Raw genomic sequence first — 23,411 nt, forward strand, 5'->3', positions numbered from 1 at the left:
AAAGATTCACTAGTAGGGCTGGAGAGGGAGCTCAATGGGTAGAGGTATTAGTTCTCAATCTTGATGATCCCAGTTTGACCCCTGGAACTCATATCACAAGCTGGATTCATGGTGTGCACCTGTCACTCCAGCACTCCATTGGTGGGATGGGACACAGATATAGGACAGTCACCATGAAGTTAGACTGGAAGACACTGTGCAGCAGCAGTGACATGGGAGACCCTGCTCACAAGGCAGAAGGTAGGAACTCATGCCTGAAAGTTGTCCTCTGACCTTCACATGCATGTTGTGGGACACTGACCCATGGGCATAAACGGATAAAGGCTTAAGGAAAGATGGTGTTGCTGGTGGTTCTGCTGCTGGTGCTGCTGGTGCTGCTGGTGGTGCTGGTGATGGTGCTGGTGCTCATGCTGACAGTGATACTGATTTAGGTTTCTGCAGAGTAAAGACACAGAGGAGAGAGTATTTAGGAGAGGGAGGGAGAAATGAGAATAGTATTTGGATAATATAGTTGTCACCCAAAAGATTGTCCCTAGTGGTCTAGGACACTGGTCCTCAATCCTAGCTGCATAGTGGAATAGCCTGAGAATTTTCAAATGACAATATGTCAAGATCCCATATCCCATTCATTAGAGAGCATGGGGCTGTGGTTACTGATGTAAGTTAACAGTGTAGTAGTTCAGAATGCAGAGGAGGAGGAAGAAAGCCCCACTGTCAGTCATTAAGGACAGTTGGAGACTCCACATTTGGAGCTCTGAGAGCAATCTCTATCAGAGAGGGTTTGGTGTGTATTTCTCTAAGGCTTGTTGTCCCCAAAGATTTTTCTCAGGGAGACAGCATGATTTACCAAACCAAGCTAGCATGTGTGAATAGTGGTTTTGTATGGCTATAAACTTGAGACTCCAACATAAAGGCCCAGCTTCAGAACTGAAAGGGGATGGGATCATTTTAGTGGGATCTTACAGATTAAAGGATCAGCAAATGAAAAATAAGATCCCAACTGTACTATCTGTAAAACAACAACAACAACAACAAAATCTCGGCTAGGGGATTGCTTAGCTTCTGGAAACTCATAGCTGCTCTCTGTCTCTGTCTGTCTGTCTGTCTGTCTGTCTCTGTCTCCATCTCTCTGTCTCTGTCTCTCTCAATTTACAGTCTTATACCCCTAGCTGCCCTGGTACTGTTATTCCAGGCTGGATTTAAACTCACAGAACCCATCCTGGCTTAGCCTCCTCACTGTTGGTGTTATAGACTAGAGGCATGAATTAATACATCTGGAAAGAATTTGGGGTAGGAAGAAAAGTGTATTAAGGGTTGAACCTAGGATCTAGCACATGACAAGCAAATAAGCCCTCTCTATTGTTAAGCTAGAGTTCCAGCAACAAATAAATTAATTCTCTATTTCTTTTGCTACTTTTCCTCCCTTTTCCTCCCCATCTGTCTTCCCTGCTTCCATCTCCAATTTCTTAGTAACCCCCTTCTCTGAGGATAAACCTAGGGCCTTAGCATGCACTAAGCAGGAACTCTACCATAGAGCCACACTCCAGGCCTCCTTATCTTTCTCTAGTATGTAATCAGCCTTGAAGGTAGATGTGAGCATCCAGGTTGTATGGAAATGTATCTGAGTGTATTGGAAATTGGATTGCCAGGGCAGTGTGTTGAGCAGTGGGACCTTTAAGAGGTGATCGGGTCAAGACAGCTCTGTGATCGTGACTGGACTAACGTACTCAGGGATCAGTGGGTGGCTAGATGGGTTATTAGAGAACCGTCATACAATTTAACTCATTCCAGTTGCTTGGTCAGACTCACTAGGCAAGCGAGGCAATGATCGCTGCCATGCTATAATGGAACTGGGAGGCAAGCACCAAATACTCTTGGACCTCCCAGCCTACAGAATGTGAGTGCAATAAACTTTTCTCAAAACAGTAGGGAGCAATGGACCAAGGCAGCTGTCCTGCAGGGTTTTTGAAAAATTTTGTGAGATAACATCTGCCTAAAACATAATAGGAGTCAGTGATGGGTAGCTTGTGGCATCACTAGGTCCAAAATATTGTAAACCTAGGTCATCTGAGGATAGATAAGATTTGCACAGGATCTGTCTACCCTGAACTGAACATAGGCCTATTTCCTTGAGGAATGAGTAAGCATAGCAAGGTCTCCTGAATCTAACCACAAGGCTGTAGTAAGAAGTTTCTCACACCTTCACTGGCAACAGTTATGGAGTTCTGGCTTCTAGAAGAACATCCAGTTCTTCAGATAATTGATATTGGGGGTACCAGGTCTTTTACAAGCACCCAGACATCCCTCTTCTGGTATGTACCCTGTCATAGCATTTGGTAGCATGCAATGATTCTGACAGTCTTAGATCCACATGGGGTGTTGAGTTTTAGAACAAGGAACCCACATAGTCCTCCACAGTATGTAGTTGGCATGTGGTGACCACATGATGTCAGTGGGAAGGTTCACATCCTTCTGGGTCATTAGGATTGCTGGTTCTTCAAACAAGAAATTAAAACCAGTGTTTCATTCTCTTAGGCTGGAGGGCAATGCTTAATTCCTTTTGCTATTATTATAGTTATTAAAATTTATAAGCTATTTACAATTACAAAATGAGACTGCAGTACAATATGTTTCAGGGAGTGGCTCCCAAAGTGGTTCTGAGTGGTTTGCTATTGGTCCATGGTGACATAAATACACAAACAGGAGTAGATATTTATGAGTTTTGAGGAATTTGACTGTATCACCAGAACAGGATTTAAGCTGGTCAGAACATTATCAGATATAATAACTCACAGCGACACAAGCTACATGTTAGCTGTAACTACAAGAATACACATTGCTGTGCAGTGAATCTGGAGAAAACAAAACCAGGCCATGCCCACCTTAGGGGTGGCTTTGAGTATCATTCCTACTTTGCAGCTATGGCAAGAGAAAGAGCCCACAGCAGTCCTGTGGTTACAGTGTCAGAATTACAATCTGACTCTCCACTTGCTTCCTCACCCATTGCTCACAGCAATGTATTCAGAAAGCTAAGGCTAATGCCAAGTGAAATGGAGTGTACAGATTCCATTCAAGGGTAGGATCTTGGGAGAACTGGGAGACAATTGTTTCTTTGTTCATTATGGAAATATAACAAAACTCATGGGAGTGTCTCTCTGGAGGGAGAACCGTTGCTCCCTATGACCTGAAACCATTTCCACTTTGTTGGGGCCTGTGCTAGGGAGACATTAAAACAACCCCAAATTTCTATTCCCCTCTCTTCTCTGCCTTTTCATCTTCCCTTCTCTTCCCTCCCCTTTCCTCGTCTTCTCTCCTTGTCCATGTCTTTGTACTAGGGATTGAATCTAGCACCTTGTGAACACTTGGCAAGTGCACTCTACCTCTGAACTAAATCCCTAGCTTTAGACCTGAATTTTTCTATATCTGTCTTGAAGAATCAGAAAAAAAAATAGTGTGTAGACAGGCCTACCCATTCATTGGTTTGTGGCACTATCATGTGTTAGTCACTGTGCTTTTTCTTGAAGGAACTCAATAACAATTAGCTGTGCCATCATCTCTAAGAGCTTTCAATTTAGTGGGAGAGGCTGATGATCACCAAACTCTGTCATTAAAGAGATAGAGAGGCCATTGTTTGTCTCACAGTTATAGGAAGTTCAAATGTCAACATGTGTGAGCTCCAAACTTTCTGTCCTTATGAATATATATTCTGTGGGGATAATGTGCCAACACACACACACACACACACACACACACACACACACAGATAAAAGAAAGAGGAAGAAAAACAAATAGGTCAAGGGCCAGAGTGTATAGAGACAAGGCCTGTCTGGTGAAATGACATCTGAGCAGAGACTGGATCATATGAAGGCTTCCCCTGGGAACATGTGATACACAGGGATGGTGGCCATGGCCAAGTATGAAAGCAGCATCTCACTCAGACTAGAATAGTCAGGAAGGACTGAGGAAGAATGAAGACTGGCAGGATGCCAGGGAGCCTGGGGAAGAGACAGGCCAGGATCACAGGAGAAAACAGGCTTGAATGTAGAATCACGTGGGCGGAGATTTTGAGAGGACGCTAAAACACAGAGCAAGAGCCAGCTCAAGACAAGCCTGTGCACAAGGCCAGGTTGTCTTGCACTGTAGCCTGAAGGGAATGGAAACTACAGGAGGCATTGTCAGCACAGTTTCAGTCAGCAGGATGTGATCGTATTTGCATTTAACAACCTCTGTGTGGAAGCAACAGCAGTAATGGAAAGAAGGAGTTCCAGCCTGAAAGACCTGAATAGACAGAATGGGAGAGGGGAGAGGTCTGGGAAGGACAAGGACAAACCATGGAATCATTAGGATCCATGTACTGATTGGAGCCTAGGTTTGAACCCAGGGTCTTAAGTATGTTAGATGAGTACTATGCCACTGAGATACACACTTCAGCAAGGATATTGCATATGATCTGGGTCAGTCCCTTGGGGTCAATGTTGCTTGCTAGAATGTTTAATATTGGTGAAAGAAACCTCCAAGTGACTCAGTAACCAGCCTGGACTGAAGGAGAGCTGGGCTGTACCTGAGAGTCACGCTCTGTCAACAAGAGTGCTAGGCATGCTGAAGTCTCTATAATAGTGGACTGGGAGATCAGTTCAGTAAGTGATTTTGAGCATGACTTTTTTAATCTTAACAGAGAAGAATAGATTAGCAACTCTGAAGTGTCAAAGTGGATCACATGCAATAAGAAGGAATTGTATTTGTGTGAAGATACTTGGGTCATGACAAAAGTGTATTGCTTATTGTGATGGTGCTTTTTTAAATTATTTGAAAAACACTGGGTTAGAATCTTTTTACATTGCTGAGAATATCTGGCCCCCAACATTCACTATACAGTTTTTGTTTTTGTTCTATTAATAAATTGATAAGAGGACTCATCTACTTTAGACATATATGCCTAGTACCTCTGCACTGAATGTCTGTGCTATCCATCTGGGGCTGGGAGCTAAGACCAACTCGGTCTTGTTGTGGGGTGTCTGTGGCAGGTAGATGGTAGTAAAAGTATCAGAATCTGTACTTTACGCAAAATGACAGCATTGAACAAGGACCACCACAGCCTTAACAAAAACCCATCTCTGCAATGGTACCTGTCCCACATCTATCTCCCTGTCTGGGACTGCCACCACACTTACTGTTGGTTCCTGTGCTCCAGGATTATGTCTACAAAGCAGCATGTATAATATTTCCTATCCTTCTTGTAAAATTCCCTCCTTAGCACAATCTCTTTGAGTCTGCCTATGTGTGTTTCCATGTACTGCTACTCCAGATTAACTCATCATCTTTGAAGAATCTATCTGCTGTGTGGGCTGACATAAATAATGAGCAGGCATTGGGTCATGTGTAGAACAGGGAATCACCTCCCTCAAAGGGAAAAAGAACTCACAAAGGCCACTGACAGGCAGCAACAGATAGGCAGCTGAGAACAGGAGGATATTGGGACAGGGACCTCAGAGGAGAAGGCTTAGAGATCAAAATCACCCAATGTGACAGGAGTCAAAGTCTGACCGAGTTGAAATGCTAAGCAAGGACTCCTGTGACAGAGGTTAGCTGGAGATGCTGTTAAGGGCCCTTCCAGTGGAAGGGTGGTAGCCTGACTAAGGAGGTGAAGACAGACATAGGGGGGAAGGATGACTCTTAGAGCAGAGATCAGGAGGAAGACAAGAGCCCTTGTCTAGACAGCAGCATAACTTCCTCTAGAGACAAACTTGAACCCTGTTTTACAGAGAGGAACAAGATAGTCTATGAGTTTGAGGCACTAGACTAGGAAAGATCTTTACACATTGTTAAAGATATGCATCTGCCATGCCACTCCAACCCACCTCCACACCTCTCAGCTTGTATGGGTAGTCAGGGAAGGATTTTTGTTGAGACAAAATTTTAGAGTTGTGATTAATGACTGCTGATATTTATGCAAGTAATAGCTGGATTCATTTTGGAGTTTATGACTGCATTAAAGAATCAAAGGCTTAGAGTTACAAGAAGTTCAAAACAGATGAATCTGAGATTAGAAGAAAACCTACACTGGGATATTGGGAGCAGCACTGTTGTCATTAGTTTTATTCTGAGAACTGAAAATATTCTGCATAATAAATAGAGAGCCAAAGTACAGATTGGATTTCTTCACTGTTTAAGGTGAAAACCAGACTTGAAGCCACTATTTGGCTGTCTATCACAGCCCCAAGAGAATTAAGATATATGTGTCTCTATTAACTCCCCTTCTGTGTGTGTGCCTGTTTCTGTCTCTGTCTCTGTCTCTGTCTCTGTCTGTGTGTGTGTGTGTGTCTGTATGTGTGTATGTGTTTAAGTGTGTGTGTCTGTATGTATGTGTGTCTGTGTCTGTGTGTGTGTATGTCTGTGTGTGTGTTTGTGTGTGTGTGTGTGTCTATGTATCTGTGTCTGTGTGTGTGTATGTGTGTGTCTGTGTGTGTATGTGTGTGTGTATGTCTGTGTGTGTATGTGTGTGTCTGTGTGTGTGTCTGTGTGTGTATATGTCTGTGTGTGTGTCTGTGTGTGTATCTGTGTGTGTCTGTGTGTGTCTGTGTGTGTCTGTGTGTGTTCGTGTTCATTTACACACACAGCTTGTGTGGAGATCAGAAGACACCTTGCAGGAGCTGGTTCTCTTTCCATCATGTGGGTTCCAGGGATGGAAATCAGATCACTGGGCTGGGCATCAAGAGTCTTTACCCACTAAGCCATCTTGCCAGCTCAAGCATTTAAACATCTTATTACTGGCATTATTACTCTAGGTAAGAACGGTATGTGTAAGTTTGTGGCCTTAGGCTATAATCATAACGTCCATGAGGGAGATCACCAGGTGTCCTGTAATTATGATGATATCAAGTCTTTAAGGAGTAGAGACATTTTCATGTGAGCATAAACATTAATGCAGCATCTGTTTCCCTGGGAGGGCAAAGCAGCCTCGTATTAAAAATTCTATCTAACTTCAGACATAAAGATAATATTCAGATTTAAAACCTATATAATTCCAGAAAACAAAAACACCTTCACCCAAGTCAAATATCAAGGGGAAAAAACACCCAAAAGAAAAAAACAAAGCTCTCCTCTCTCTCTGTCTCTCTCTGTCTCTCTCTGTATATATACATATATATATATATATATATATATATACATATAATATGTATGTCTATACAATAGAGATATACAGCTCTCTGTTTTGCTAAGTTTACTATCAGTTTTGCCTTCTTTTGATATGGAGATGGGACCCAGGGCCTTGCCAGTGTGAGGCAAGCACTCTGTAAGGCTAAAGCCTGCTAGTTTAACTAGTCATCTTAGCAAAAGGGAACCAGCCTGGAAAGAATTCCTTTATTCCTGTACACTCCACCTTTGCTTTTGGAAGTATACAAAGCCACATTTGAAGTGTCAGTAGAGTCCTGGGTGTGGAAGTTTGCGTTTTCATGTGTGGAGTGAGGCCTGTGCTTGGGGAGATAGGGCAGTGGAGTTCACTGTCAATGTCAGTTGAGTACAGGCTAGAAAAAAAAATGTGTATGTAGAGAGAGGAGCACTGTGTCAGTTCAATTCCCACTGTAAGTCCAAGTGACTCATTAGGGGATTATAGGCTATGCAGAGAACCTATCGACTTACTGAAGATTTTTCCACAAGGTCCCGTGGATGACATCTGTTCCTTTGGTCACATTTGGAGTCTTGAATGAAAACTGAGTTTTAACCACTGAGGACAAAACATCCTATGCAGAAAGAAAGAATTGACTTAAGAATTCTTGAGAAAGAACTTTGTGAATTTTCATGATTTTCTTTGAAGCCCTTCCCTAATGACTGACTTCATTGTCCAACGTTTCAGAGCAGGGAATGAGGACTTCCTGCTGCTTGCTGGGCTTCAGGACCCAATGATCTTCAACATACTTTGTATTGTCGGGTTTCGGCACCAGACAGGGACAGAAACACTGTAAGGCTTCTTGGTCAGTGACACTTCAGTTGTTTCTATTCTGACTTTAAGCTCTGGTTAGTGCAGTTGCTTGAAGCTGGGCTGAGAACTTGGCAAGGAGTCAGCTGTCTGGAGGGAGGTGGGGTTCACTGGGGTGGGGGTGGGACACAGTTGAGTTCTGAGCTCTGTCACTTCCTACTTGAGGACATTTTGATTTTGTGAGGATGCTCACCTCTTGGCTATGGCTTCTTGGATTTCAGATAGACATACCCTACAAGGCAGTCGAGTCGGTGACGAGTAGAAGGGCCTTTGTCGCCAGGGAATTTGTTTCCTTTATCTCTGATAGGTTCTAGGGTCAAAGGAGAATCCAACCTAAAGCACACCTGGCCTGTTCTTTCTCTGGAGACCTGATCTTTTAGTTTTGACTCTCTTCTGGCTAGGGGAGTTCTAGGCCTATCTCAGACACCGAATTGTGTAAGTCCCTCTATATGATCTTTCATTTGAACTTTTCCAGGCCTGATGGTGTCCTCCCACTGAGCTGCTGGCATGGAACTCTGGAAAAAAAATCCCCTCACATTATTGATGGAAAACCCCACATCGAAAAAACAAAGATACCTGAGAATGTGGGTAGAACGGAAGTGCCAGCGGGTGATGCCGGGGCCCTATCTACTGGCTACTTCTTCATTATCCCATCTTCCAGTAGAGAATCCCACCTAGACATTCTCTCCCGCTGTAGAAAATGCTCAGAGGAAGCTCACTTGAAGCTCTCTTTGTCTCTGAGAGCTTCAGGGAACCTTCGCCAGCTTGTTTTCAACAACCTTAAATGTTGGTTACTTCTCTCTGAATGCCTTTGTGGTTTCTTTCCGTTCTCTGAACTTAAATGAATTGTTATGTACAACAGGAATATGTTAGTGTCTCCCTGTAATTTTACACACACACACACACACACACACACACACACACTCCTTTCTGTTTAAAATTCTCCATCCCACCTCTTAGCCCTAAACGTTATAATAAGCTCATTCATTCGTAATTCTACTTGGTTGCATGATCTTTTTCAAGTAAGCTAGTCAATGCAGCTGCCTTCCTGAGGGTGGGGGCAAGGAGGGAGAGGTTGTTTAGAAAGGGCCCTGGGAGGAAAGCTGGCTGAGCTGGAAACACAACAAGACATTTTAAGTCCAGCAAACGCCAAAGTGCTCCAGGTCTTGATGGCTTTAGTCCCTCACCCTCTGGGCTGCTCAAGCTTTCAATGTCCAGCTTAGGGTGAAACATGCACTTGGTAAGAAAAAAGGAAAACCAGTCTGGGAGTAATTTCTGAGGCACGGTGACTGCCTGATTACACAAACATTGTCTCATCAATTTTCTTCCCAATCCTACAGAGGAAGTGGCGTCTGTGGTGGTCACGGCGTGAATAGGAATGTGTGTTTAGAGCCGCGGGGTGGGGCCGAAGGAGAGGGGAGGAGACACTCCCAGCTGTCCTAGGAGAGCCGAGGCGAGAGGATCCCACAGCACGGTCATTTCCCACGACCTTTACCCGGTGGGTAAGAGCTTATCCAGACTGAGGGAGTCGACATATTTCGTGCGCCCCAAGGTTGCTCGAGAAGCTCAGTTCGCGTCTGCAGGGCAAAAAAGGAGGACGCCCGATTAGAGGACTGACTGTCCCCTGCCTGGCAGACGATCCACGCCAGTCTCCTCCTTGGACTACACAGCCCCTCAAGGCCCTGTCGCTGGGCACAGATTCTCCACCTCGGACGACTTTCTAGCCCGGGGCGGTCTCTGGGGCAGGAGCACCAGGGTCCTTGGAGGCGTCTTTAAGGCTTTGGTCCCCGCCCTCATCGCCCGCCCTCTTCCCGCCTTCCTCCGCAAGGATCCAGCGTCTAGGCGCGCGGAGCAGGTGCGGGGCCCCCGTATGCGGCTGTTGGGGCTGCTGTGGTAGCGGCGCGGGGCGCTCGCCCACCCCTTCTCCGGGCCACTCTCAGGCTCTGGCGCGCGGGGACATGTCGGTGGTGACTGGCGGCGGTGAGGCGGCCGGTGGCGGCGGCGGCGGCGGCGGTGCGCGCGTCTTCTTCCAGAGTCCCCGCGGTGGCACCGGCGGCAGCCCAGGATCCAGCAGCAGCTCCGGCTCCTCAAGGGAGGACTCGGCGCCGGTGACTACGGTGGCCGCCGCCGGGCAAGTGCAACAGCAGCAGCGACGCCACCAGCAGGGAAAAGTGACAGTGAAATACGACCGTAAGGAGCTTCGTAAGCGGTTGGTGCTGGAAGAATGGATCGTGGAGCAGCTGGGTCAGCTGTACGGCTGCGAGGTACCTGGGCACTGGCCGGGGGGCGGAAAGAGCGGTGTCGGGATCTCTTCTGCCCCTCTGTGCCCACCCGGGAATTTTCCGTGGCTCTGGCTCCCAGGTGCGCACTGCCCCTGGGAACCGAGCCCCGGGAGTGTGTCGTTGCGTGATTTCTCTCCCGGGGTGCCCTCTGGCGCCAGGGCGCAGCGTTTGGGACACCCGCTGCCTGGGTTCAGTGGCCTAGAGCCAGGGGAACTATAGGCTCCCTTGATGGCGTGGGAAGAGGGTTGGGTCCCGAGAAGGTCGATGCTTTCCCCCGTGTTTTCGGAGCTTGTCTGCACAGCTCTACACCCAGCTCTAACTACACCTGGGTGGCTCCCTTTGCCTGCGCCCTAATATAGGCTGGGGAAAAGAGAGAGCTAGGTAGATGCTCCTAGAGTAGAGACGTTCTGGGGATCTCAAACTCTCCCTTAGCTCCTTAAATTGTCCATCATAAGCGTGAGACCAATGCTCCCTCTTTTTCAGCCACCTTGGACGCGAGTCCTCAAGATTCTTCCTTCAAGAGGCTCACGTAGGGCTTTCTTGTAGCTTCGTTTCCTTCTCAAGCTCTGTTACTCCCACTGAAGGGGCGCCCAGGGAAAGCCCCCAAGAGTGCCTAGGCTGGTGGCACAAGCAGTACTCCTCAGATTTGCCTGCTCTGGGTGCCCAAGTCCCCCCGCCCCCAACAGCACACGGTTCCCCACAGTTCAGGGACTGAAGTTATGCACAGGCGGGTCTGACACACATACAGATGATGGAGGGAGAAAAATGACCAAGGCCAAATGGTTTCCCGAGAGTCTTAAGAAACAAGGGTTCTCAATGAAGTGTTCTATTTCGGTTAGTGGAGAACAGTTTAGGAGGATGTAAGTGTGGAGGAGATTAATAATTAAGAATGTGGTTTCCAAGTTAAAACTAGATTTGTGTTCTTGTAATTATTGGGCATTTGGGAGGAGGGGAGGAGAAAGATCATTGGCTTTATCAATCCATGTAGGCTATTTTATTTTCACTTATTTTATGGCCCATCGTGAATATGTATTTTCTTTAGCATTCATATTACACAAGGCAACAGTTTTCTCCATGCTGACTATCGATGAATAATTATGATATGATGAAGCTTGATTGTATAAGCAATAAGCTTGTAATAATATTATTTTCTGGTCTGGCTCTCACAAAAAACCCACCTAACTGCATAAGTAAAAACTGGCAAAATTGAACGTGGTCATGTTTTCTTCTTCTTCTTCTTCTTCTTCTTCTTCTTCTTCTTCTTCTTCTTCTTCTTCGGAAGATGTTGAAACTCTTTAAAGAAACAATGTGTTTGATTTACATGAAATTCCTGTTAGATGAATGGATGTGTTCAGTCGTGTGTCCATAGAATACGATTAATTTTTGTTTATTTTTTGTTGGCTTTAACAGTCCATTTTGTGTTTGAGAAGGTTTGAGTTACTAGAGAAACTATTGTTGACATTAACAATGCTTCATTAGAGGTACCCTGGGAAACTAGCAAGAGCTCTAGCTGCTTAGGCTGACAATTTATGTATTTTGAATAATCTGTATAGTAATTGGTTGTGGGGGTTGGGAGTGAGACTTTGAATGCTCACTGCACTGAACATGTAGTTTAGATCCACAGTTGGAAGGGTAAATGTGACCTTGAATCTTTTCCTTATGTCTTTTTCCCCCCTTGAGCTTTTAAGCCCTTGACCATAACAAACAACTGAAGTGTTTGAATGGAGCTCTTGTGGTGAAATTATATAAGATGTTCTGCATACATTGAGGTGTGTTTGTATTCCCTTTCTACTCTGTCAGACAGAGGAGTGTTAGCAATTAGCACTGTACCAATGGCAACTCTGCTAACAAATAAAGAAACAGGTGGCGTACTAGACAGTCATGCACGGCCTCTTGGCCTCTTCCCATTGATTTTTCCCCACTGAGGGGGCTCTATTTTTAGTGGTAGTTTCTCTCTCCTGAGTATCTTTCCTTGTTCACCACTTAAGGATTATCAGCCTTTGGTTCATGAATGCGAACGACCTACCCTGCCTTATAGCTTTGAACCGTATGCATATGAAGGCCAGAAAGGACCCTTTTAATATTTAAAATTGGGCATTGGTCATACCTTTCAAATGTTTATGGACACAGCAAACCAACTGGCTAGACTTCAGACTTCATACTAGTGGGAGGCCTGTGCTATCTGCTGAGTTGGGGGTTGTTGTAAAGAACGTGTACTTAATTTGAGAAGGACTTGTACCAGACAGAACAGGAGTTAGATGAGTTGTCCTTCTAAGGATGAAAAATAATTTTCTTTTGCAGGGCACAAAGCATTTAATGTTGGGAAGGAAGGGAAAAGAAGACATTCATAGACCTGGCTGAAGCTTTTTCATGGAAATTGGAAGGACCCAGTCAATTTTGTTTGGAGAATAATGGAGTGGGCATTTGAAAATCCCTGGTTCCACCCCAGGTGCTTTTAGGCACTTGGCATGCAGCAATCCATTTCCTATTCACACCAGTTCATTTCTTATTCACACCAACTCATTTCCTTTTCATACCAAATTCATTTTCTATTCACACCAATTTATTTCCCATTCACACCAAATTCATTTCCCATTCACAGCACTCCTATGATGAGAGGCCTCTTGCTGTCACTGTTTTACAAATAAGAAAGCAATCTCAGAAAAGGCCAGGATCTTGGCCAAGCTCACATAAGTGGGAGTGGCTTGGGGTGAGAGGTGTGAACTCAAGCAGTGTGTTTCTAAGACAGCCATGTAACTACTGGGCACACCTGTGTCTTTATATGGAGCAAAGGAGTCACATAGGTTGTGTCTCAATACTGAAAACTCGATGTATTAAGCCGATAGACATGCCTCTAAATGTGCTCCACCTATCTGCTCTGATAACTGTATCCCTATAATGAATTGCAAAGCTATGTGTGAATTTTGAGTTCTCACATGCCCGAGAGCTCTGTGCTGGAAAGAATGTGAAAGAATCTTCCTCAGGTCTGAACGTCTTCTCTTTTGGTGCCCACATTGGCACAGTCCTACCTGTCCATAGGCATTTGGCCACATGTACTGCCAAGCTTTGTGTTCAACATGTAGGTTCTGGGGCTTAGACTTGACAGCAAGTGCCTTTACCCACTGAACAATCGTACCAGCCTATATTCAGGCTTGTTTTGCACACATCTTGTTTTCTTTCTATGCCCATGCCTCTGGCTCATGCCCATCTAGCAGAAGCTTGTTCATGCTCTGGAAGCTTCTTAACAATCAGTGAGGGAATTCTGGTCACATGGGACATCAGCTAAAACCAGTTGGAGGCCCATTTAGTTCTAGAAAAACTTCACACAAGTAACGTGGCAGAAGAGGAGTCCAGAGGTATGGCCCTCTCATTCAATCCAAGGGTCTTTTGTATTCACAGATAAATGTGACCATTAATTCCTGCAGTGATTTGATATGTTTATAACTAGCTCTCTCTCTCTCTCTCTCTCTCTCTCTCTCTCTCTCTCTCTCTCTCTCTCTCACACACACACACACACACGCACACACACACAAACACAAAATCTCTCCCTCCCTTCCTTCCCTGTCTCTCTCTTTCCCTCTCCCCCTCTATTTAATCTTGTGGGAAAGCTTGCATAGTGAAATTTTGAGCTAGGAATTTGGTTGTAACAGAACTGTTAGGTTAAATCTGGATCCATATGTAAGGAGTTCTGTTTTAAGGCATTTCTGTATCTTCAAAACTTCCTTTAGACATGTGAAATCTGGCACACTGTCTTCCCTGACAAGGGTTGCAAGATGGTTTACTGGGTAAATCATGTATTTTCTCCCAATCTTGCCACACCTTAAGGTAACATCTGTATTTCCAATTTTGCAGTTTTGTTTGATTTGGAAATTAAGATCTGCTGCTAACCACATATCATTGAGATGACAGGGCATGCTAGCCATGAACATTCTCACATGTTGCCTTGTCTTTTACATTTGAAGTCCTTTTGCTTTTTAAAAGTGGTCTAAATTTCTTGGCCCTCAAATGCTGGTGATCCAGGCAAGTGCAGCCATGTCAGCTTTTTTCCTGGGCATAATGTATACAAAGAAGAAGTAGATATCTAATAAAAAATAAATTAATTAATTAAAAATACTTAGGAATAAACTTAACAAAGGAGATGAGAAACTATAAAACAATGATTTGAGATGTTCACAAATGAGCTATCTGTAGTTGGGATTAGAGTTAATATTAAAATTGTCCATGCTAACCCCCCCCCCCCCCCAAAAAAGAAATTAGGTCTTCATGCTTGCTGAGCAAGTGGTCTTGTTCCCTGAGCTAACTCCTCAGATGCCAAGTCTCTATTACTTCAGTTGACTGACTGACCTCTGATTGCTAGTATTCCAAGATTATGCTATTATTTTTTACTTAATATATTAATACTATTAATGTGCTTATGTGCTTGTGTGTGTGTGTGTGTGTGTATGTGTGTGTGTGTGTGTGTGAGAGAGAGAGAGAGAGAGAGAGAGATCAGGTGTACATGTACCATGACACCCACACATGAAGGTCAGTGGACAATTTGGAAGGAGTCAGTTTTCTCCTTCCACCATGGGTTCTGGGAGTCAAACTCAGGATTTTACCACAAGCCCTTTTACCCAAGCAGGTTTACAATTCACTGAGAAAAACAAACTTATAATAAGGGTCTGGAGAAGGGTATGGTGTTGACTCCAGACACACAGATACCAAACAGGTCATCAGGTTACTAAGAATCTCTGCTTGTTGAGGAAGTTTAATCCAGCAACATGGCTGCTCTGGCAAGGGATGTTATCCAGAGATTTTTCTAAGTCTGTGTGGTCTGGCTTAAACACAGACATGCTCTGGATTACATTATAATCTGGCTGGCATACAGACACATTCTGAGTACATATCTTTAATCCCTAACAATGAAGGTAAGGTTAATTTGTAGAAGGAACAGCCATGTTTGAAAGTGACATCTAATTGAGGGGCAGACAAAGTGATGAATCAGAGAAAGATTTGATAGAATGAGACAGAGTTCAGAGATAGGATATACCCAATTCACATAAGAGCTGCATAGGAAAGAGTGGCTACTTAAGAACAGAGAGAGAGGAGGGAAGGAGGGAAGGAGGGAGGGAGGGAGGGATGGAGGGAGGGAGAGCATAATGTGTAGTATATGGTGGGTAATGTGTATGTGTGTATGTGGCAGTTTTACTGACACAGTTTTACAAAGACAGGTTACAGAGAGAAGAACCTAGACATAGGTAAAGACAGCACCAGAATGAGTCAGAGAATGAGGAAAAGTCATAAGATTAGAACATATTGCCAAAGTTAATATGAAGCCAGGCAGAGAAATTCAGTCAAAAGCTGAGAGAAGCCAGATTGAGTCAGTCAGTTTGGAAGATTAGATTATGCAGAGGCTACTAGTTTCCAGACCTAGGACTAGGGATAGTCAGAACAGAGAAGAAGATGCTCTGGGTTCAGCCCAAGCTGTGTACTCACACAGCTTTGGTGGGTACCACTCTCATCTCATTACTTCATCTGAGGAAATAAAAGCAGCATTTACATCTGTTCCAGCCTTCTCTGTAGAAAACAAGTTTTCTATTCCTTCTCTTAAAGGAGCCATCCTGTGTCCCTCCACACTGTGTGCTTAACAGTCCAGGTTCCCCTAGTGCAGTGGGTCTCAACCTCCCTAAGGCTGAGATCCTTTAATACAGTTCCTTGTGTTATACTGATTGCAACCATACAATAATTTTTGCTACTACTTTATAACTTTAACTTTACTACTGTTATGAATCAATCATACTGTAAATATCTAATATGTGGGGTAACTGTTATATAACTCCTGACAAAGGATCATTCAGGGTCACAACTCACAGGTTGAGAACTGCTGCCCTAGTGTGTGCCTGTGATCACAAAAACCTCTGTACCTCCTACACTAAGAATAAATTAAACAGACAAGCAAGCAAAGCAAAGCAAAGCAAAGCAAAACAAAACAAACCACTGTAGATAAAAGAATTCTGAATAGCCTAAGTAAAGCCTCATGTGATAGTTAATGTTGTCAGTCTGCAAAGATTTATAATTATCCAAGAGACAAACTCACAGAAGTGTCTGTGAGGCTTTTTCCAGAGAGATTTGACTAAGGGTGGGAAGGCTGAGTCTGAACCTGGGCATCTGGGGTCCAGGGCTGAATAAAAAGCAGAAAGCAAGAGGGATATCAGCATTCATCTTCCTCTACTTCATGACTAGAGAATTCCTGAGACCAGTTACCTCATATCTTCTCCACTATGCCTGTCTCTCTGTAACGAACTGTGCAACAAACTGTGAGCCAGAATAAGCCCCACCTTACTTAAGTTTCTTTTAGTTGAGTATTTTGTGTAGCATGTAATTTTTCCTACCCCAGTGTAAGCTAAGGGCCCCCACCCAAATTCCCTTGGATCTACAGATAAAAAACATCACACACACATACACACACACACACACACACACACACACACACACACACACACACACACACACAGCAGTTAATCTTAAAATGCCTTTGCTAACTCAATGACTGGGCACTCTTAAACCTCCCCTGCCACCCCAGACATAATCAGATAGAGTGGCCATTGGCCGCTCCAACCAAAAGCTCACATGACTGGTTGGCTTTATCTCCTGCTGCCACTGCCTGCTTCTTCTTTCCCAGTCCTCTCAATTCTCCCTGAGTCCTCCTGCACAATTCTAAGTGTCCTGCCCCATCCTCAGTCATTGGTTCCTGGTATCATTATTGATCAATCAAGAACCAATTGGGGAACAAGACCTTAGCATTAGAACCACTCTTTACAATTTTGTCACAGTAATGGGAAATGTAACTATCACCCCTCCCTTTGGGACCACTGTAGATGGAAGGGCTGGGTGTTTGAACTTCAGCATAAGTAAATACATTCCAGAGTTTTCCAGAAATTAAATGCTTTGGTGCATTTTAACTATTTGAAGACAAGAACCAAGTCAATTTTATTGTGTTTGTCCCTAACAGGGCACAGTCCCTTAACTTTTAAGGATTTCTTGAGATGAAGGAAAAAGGACTAACCATCAGAAAGTGTTTAGAAAGGCATCCTGTTTTAGTATCAAAATTTGCTCACAATTTTTCTTTATGGTAGATGCAGTTAAAAAAAAAGAAGAAGAAGAATTCATCTATCATTTAGTAACTAACTCATATCTTGCATCCTTACTGTTGTATTTTGTCACTGGTGAAAAACAAAACCAAAACTTATGTGTACTTCACAGCTCCAAGCCATATGTCAAGGTGGTTGTATCAGCTAATGGTCTTGTACATTTAAATGGAGGGACTGCATTAGGAAAGCCAACCTGTCATGGGTCTCCAGCTGCTCTCAGATGGACCTGACATGCTTCCCTGCCAGACCCTCTCTGATATGTGTTTGCTTCTGGTGTCTTCTATCCTCCACAGCTCACAACCTGATCTGGCCCTGGAGTGGGAGGAGTGAGTGCTAAATTGTTTCAGTTTTTATTTTCTGTGCTTCCTCTGCAGGGTTTCATCTTTTCCCCCTGTCTCTTGTTTCCTGTCCTTGGATATCTCAGACTTTGACATCATTTTAAATCTCTCGTTATGTCCACATTTCTCAACTGGTGTCTTCTTAGCTGGAGACCAGGCACATCTCTCCACTGATTATGCTCCGTGTCTGTATTGTCAACCTCTTTCTCTATCTGCACTTCCAATCTAACAAGTCCCACAAGTTGTCTTTTTCCTTTGTTTGAAGTAGCAGTTACCATTCTCTAGCAGACATAGGCTTCTTCTTTTCTGTCATGTACCCTAGGTACCATCCTATCTTTCTCTTTCCCTTTCTCCTTTTTTCCAGGTATTTCTTCACCCATGACACGTACATCTTTCAGCCATGGTAATCTGATGTCAGCTTCCAGCACAGCTGTCCAAAGGGCCATCTTGCGCCTCCGTCTAACAGATTGTCAGGGACCTGACTCTGATTTGGTAGCTCATCAGTTCCTCTGGAGTTCTCTTGTCCCTGAGTATCTTTAAGCCAGGACGGTCCCTCTCTTACATTTTCTGTCCTCATGATTTTCTGTTTGCAAATCCTCTTTGAGTCTTTTCTCCAGGTCTGCCTCTGCAATGGCACTTCCTATGCCCTGTCTCCAGCACCCGCTCACCTCCTTCCCAGCATCTTCATTTGTACAGTCTTTCTGGGTGATGTGACTCTCCCTACTGGTGCCATTAGCTGATGTCCATCTGTTGACAGCATCTAATTCTGTCTTTTTACCCTGAGTTCCAGGCATCTTCCAGGCACTTTGAAATGGACAGCTTCCCTCGATGCTCAAGGGAGGCTCATGGCCAGCTGTCTGCAAGGGAGTTTTTTATTTCCCTCTCAGATCTGCTCAGTCTTCCTCAGTTCCCTCCATGTTCATAGTTGTTCCAGGAAAATATGTGTGAGATCCTTATCTCTTGTCCCTCCCTACCTGGGCACACCCAGTAGTCCTGAAGTCTTGTTGTTGCTTGTTCCTTAGATCGTTGGCATCTGATTCTCCATTTCTCCCAGCTACGGCTGCAGTCCAGCGCTTTCTCATTTGCCACTTGCTTTACAGCAAGGGCCACTCATTTCCTTTAAATTACCACTACCACTGCAAGCATCAGCACCCCTCGCCACGGCTATTTCTCTTACTACTGCTACCACCACTAATTCAAGACTCAGGAGACTCATGCCTTTCATTTCTCAACTCTCTCAATAAGTCTATGAAGTGTTTGTGTGTGTGTATGTGTGTGTGTTGGGAGGGGCATTGTCTTCATTCTTCATTTTATAGAGAAGAAACTGAGATCAGAGATGTAATTTTTCCTTGTTCAAGGCTATACTAATTTCTAAGTCACATAGCCAGGATGCTGCCATTGGTCATGAAATCTTGATATATAAAGTTCTTTATTTCCCATCCCTAAAGAGGAGGCAAAGAGGCCAAGGTTCAGAGTGCTTAAGCCACAGACCCTGGTCAGAGGCCACATACCATGGTCTTTAGGACCTGACTTCCTTTATCTTCACCTCCAGCCCTCCATTTCCCTTTCCTGGTGCTTCAGGAAAGCCATATCCAGAAGCTTGATTGTTTTCTAGAATCCCGGTTGAATCTCTGTCGCCCTCTTTCCCCTGGTGGTTTAGGATAGGGCGTTCACACCTAACAAGGCAATCCAGGGTGTGGGAGGTCTCCCCTATTAATTTCCCTGGAGTTGTCCACCTCCTGCTCCACACCTGACTTCTCTATACAGGACAGCAGGGTTTCCCTTGACCAGAATCACATGTCCCCACTTTCTTCCTATTACATGTTGCTTTCACCTTGTTTCAAGTTGACACCAGAGATTTCTCCTCCAGGAAGCCACTATATTCCATTTTCCCAGCAGGTTGACTCTCAGGCCTTTCTAAGCAGCACTTTCTACTATCCTGTCTCCTACCCTATCATACCTTTGTGAAGGTGGACTCTTGTCCGTTTGTGGCTCTAGCCACTCACTCTCCTGGCTGCTCCTGGGTGTCCCTGCTATGGACTGACTGTGTTTTCCTTTTCACTGATTCCTATGATGAAATTTTAACTTCTAAAATGATGGTATTTGGACATGGAGCTTTGGGGAGATGACTGTGTTACAAAAGGTCATGAGAGCACAGCCCCTTTGATGGTCTTAGGGCTCCTACAGAGGGATGAAGAGATCAGAGCTCTCTCTGTCTGTCCTCTCCCAGTTTGCCAATGCCTTCTTGCTATGTCCCTGAAGAGGACTATCAGCAAGAAGCTGACATGCTGACATCCTTGTCTTGGACTTCTAGCTTCCAACAGTGTGAGATACGAATGGCTGCTGTTTAATCTTGGTCTGTCTGGGGTATTTTGTTGTAGTAGTCAGAACAGGCCCCAGAATGTCTCATAGCTGACAGTGGAGTGAGAGAGGTCGAAACTGACGCTTCAGAGCAGTGGTGGCACTTCTGGGCTTACTGACGTACATGCCCTAAATTAACTACATTGATACCATGTCGCTGTGCCCACTTTGAAACCTGCTCTTTCATTGTTGACTTGAAGTTATGGTCCTTTTTCATGACTGTAAATTATAACTGTATGTCCCTTTGAACCTGGGAGCCGAAGGAAATTGACATGAATAACGCACACACGGCGGATGAAAGTCTTCAGAGGAGGCGATCACAGGTTACCATCCTCTGTCATTTGAAGCTCTTGGTGTGCACAAGGACAAGGTCCTGTTGCACTTCAATGCTAATGCTTGGCCTGCTCTCTGACTGGGTGATAGAGTGTCTCCCATCTGCAAGTAAGAGTCAGAGTGATGGGCTTACCCACATCTCTGTAGAGCAAGAAATGAAAGCTCCAGTTTCTGTCTGTGCTGAAAAGTTCAGGCTAATAAATTCTCACCATGTCTTTTTTTATTAGGTATTTTCTTCATTTACATTTCCAGTGCTATCCCAAAAGTCCCTCATACCACCCCCCACTCCCCTACCCACCCACTCCCACTTCTTGGCCCTGGCATTCCCCTGTACTGAGGCATATAAAGTTTACACGACCAGTGGGTCTCTCTTTCCACTGATGGCTGACTAGGCCATCTTTTGATACATATGCAGGTAGAGACAAGAGCTTCGGGGGTACTGGTTAGTTCATATTGTTGTTCCACCTATAGGGTTGCAGACCCCTTTAGCTCCTTGGTTACTTTCTCTAGCTCCTCCATTGGGGGCCCTGTGATACATCCAATAGCTGACTGTGAGCATCCACTTCTGTGTTTGCTAGGCCCCAGCCTAGTCTCACAAGAGACAGCTATATCAGGGTCCTTTCAGCAAAATCTTGCTAGTGTATACAATGGTGTCAGCGTTTGGAGGCTGATTATGGGATGGATCCCCGGGTATGGCAGTCTCTAGATTCACCATGTCTTTCTTATTCAGCAATGATTTTTTTTGAAATCTATTTCAGTGATATATATTAGTATATATTAGTCTCTAAAGCATGGTTATGATGGAAGGGGGAAAATGGCAAAAATGGGATTTTTGGTTTTGAAAGAGTCCTTTACGGCAAACGTGGAATGAACTGTGGAGGGCAAGCATATTCAATCATTCATTCATTCATTCACTCATTCCTTTCCCCATTTGTTCATCCAGCAGATACTTATATAAGACAAAGTAGGGATAGGTACATTGCTTTTTGTTTTTTAATTCCTGCGACCAAATAGCTAAGAAAAAGCAATTTAAGGAAGGGAGGCTTACAGTTTAAGGGTGACAGTCCATCAAGGTGGGAGAAAGGATGGCAGCAGATGACTCTGTGGCAGCAGGTGTATGCAGCTAGAAAACCCCATATCTTAGAACAGGAAGCAGAGGGTGCCAAGGAAGCCAGGCTATACAACCTCAAAGGGCACCCTTCAGAGACGCACTTCCTCCAGTGAGGCTCCCCTTCTAGAACCTTCCAAAACAGCTCCAGCAGCCTGGAACCAAGCATCTCTGAGAGACATTTTCCATTAAAGCTGCAAAGGGAATGAAAAGACTTCATCCTCTTCAAACATGCAAGGGGAAAGGTGAGGTTGTCAAGAAAGTTATAGAAGAAGGAAGGAATTCACACGGTTGAAAGCATATGGCAGCAAGACCTGTGCCGATGAATTTATTAATATATTCATTCAAAACACTGCATCTGTTGGAAGCTTTTTCCTTTACCCTGAGCCAGTTTTCAAGGGAGGATATGACAAATTCATTGAAGTCAGAATGCAAATAACCTGAACTGATTTAATTATCTTTCACTTTAGTCAGGTCTCAGGGAAGGGAAGGTGAACTGTTAGCAGGTAAATTCTGGGGATGAGTGTACTAGAGGAGGAAGTGTTACTCACAGGCTGTGGAAATCTCCCTGCCATCTCTGACATCAAATCATACCTGCTCATCCTCCCATGGTGCAGTAGGAAGGACCTTGGACACCTGAACTCTCTTCTAGCCAGGCTGTTGTTTATCAGCTTGCACCCTTGGGAAATCATTTTTGCCACTGGGTTTTATTTTTCTTATGTGGAAAAAAAATAGTAAGGAAGCTCTGACCTTTAGAGATGGTACCAGAAAGCTGGCTGTGCAGATGTGCTGATTCTAAAAGCACAGGAATGAGAGGCAGAGAATCTCGGCAAACTAGTTCACCAAATGGCCAGTCAATGGATGTACCCTATGGTTACACTGCTGTCCTGCCCCAGGGCATGATGCTCCAAGTTAAGATGAAAACGCAGGAATGAAATTGTGTGTGTGTGTTCTCAGGTGCCACCCACCTTGTTTTGTGACACAGCGTCTCTCAGTGGCCTGGCATGGCAAGCATTTTACCTACTGAGCTTCCTCCCTGAACTCATCAAAAACAATTGGAAACATGATTTTTCTTTTTCCAGAACCAACCTTCAGTCATCAGCTTTTGAGTTAAATTTGAAACCTACCAGCACAGATGCTTAGCCTCAACCCTGCTATTTTTATTCTTTTTTTTTTTTTTAAATTTAATTGGGTTAACCTTTGTGAAGAGCTGACATATTTGACTTAAACACTGTAGTCATATAACTTAAAATACGGCTGTCAGTGGTGGCCTTCTCTGTGTTCTCTGTCCTTTACCCTGTCAGCTCATAGTGAAGTAATGACAGCATTTGTTTTAACTTGAAGAGAAGTCTGAGTTAAGATATAAAATGAGTACCCAAGAGAGACAAAAGTCACAAAATGATCAAGAAATAAAAATTCAAAAGGTAGAATTCAATTAGTTTGAATAAGATTATGAACAGATCCAGATTAAGTAAATTAATTTGTGCTGGGAAATTTTATAGTTAGTCTTAAAATCAAGACGACAGTGATACAAAGAAACTAAGGCGTTATTGTGGGTGGTTACTATGGAGGTTTGAAAAAGAATGACCCCCCACAGGCTCCTAGATTTGAATGCTTGGTCACCATGGAGTGGCACTATGAGGAAGTGTGGCCCTGTTGGAGAAGGGAATATGTCACTGGGGAGAGCTTTGGGGTTTCAATGCTCAACCCAGGTGCAGTGTCTCTCTTCCTGCAGCCCTCTGATGTAAATCTCTCAGCCTTCTCTGCAGCACCATGCCTGCCCACATGCCACCATGCTTTCCACCATGATGATAATGGACGGAATCTCTGAACCTGTAAGCCAGCCCCAGTGAAATGTTTTCATTATAAAGTTGCCTTGGT

The 23,411-nt window shown here is 44.3% G+C and overlaps 1 protein-coding gene and 1 pseudogene across 1 annotated transcript in view; one reads left to right on the plus strand and one right to left on the minus strand.

The window, feature by feature from the left end:
* LOC110303395 (large ribosomal subunit protein eL33-like) overlaps positions 1-9,775 on the minus strand; it is a 95,442-nt pseudogene extending 85,667 nt beyond the window's left edge.
* Positions 9,394-23,411, plus strand: part of Ppp1r14c (protein phosphatase 1 regulatory inhibitor subunit 14C) — a 105,710-nt gene continuing 91,692 nt past the window's right edge. Inside the window, exon 1 of the mRNA XM_021175239.3 lies at positions 9,394-10,242. Within this exon, the coding sequence (XP_021030898.1) occupies positions 9,937-10,242 (306 nt within the window). The 5' untranslated portion in view covers positions 9,394-9,936. The remainder of the gene's footprint in view (positions 10,243-23,411) is intronic.

This window comes from Mus caroli, unplaced genomic scaffold (genome assembly GCF_978045245.1).
Source record: "Mus caroli unplaced genomic scaffold, Mus_caroli_1 scaffold_9, whole genome shotgun sequence".
Taxonomy (NCBI): Eukaryota; Metazoa; Chordata; class Mammalia; order Rodentia; family Muridae; genus Mus; species Mus caroli.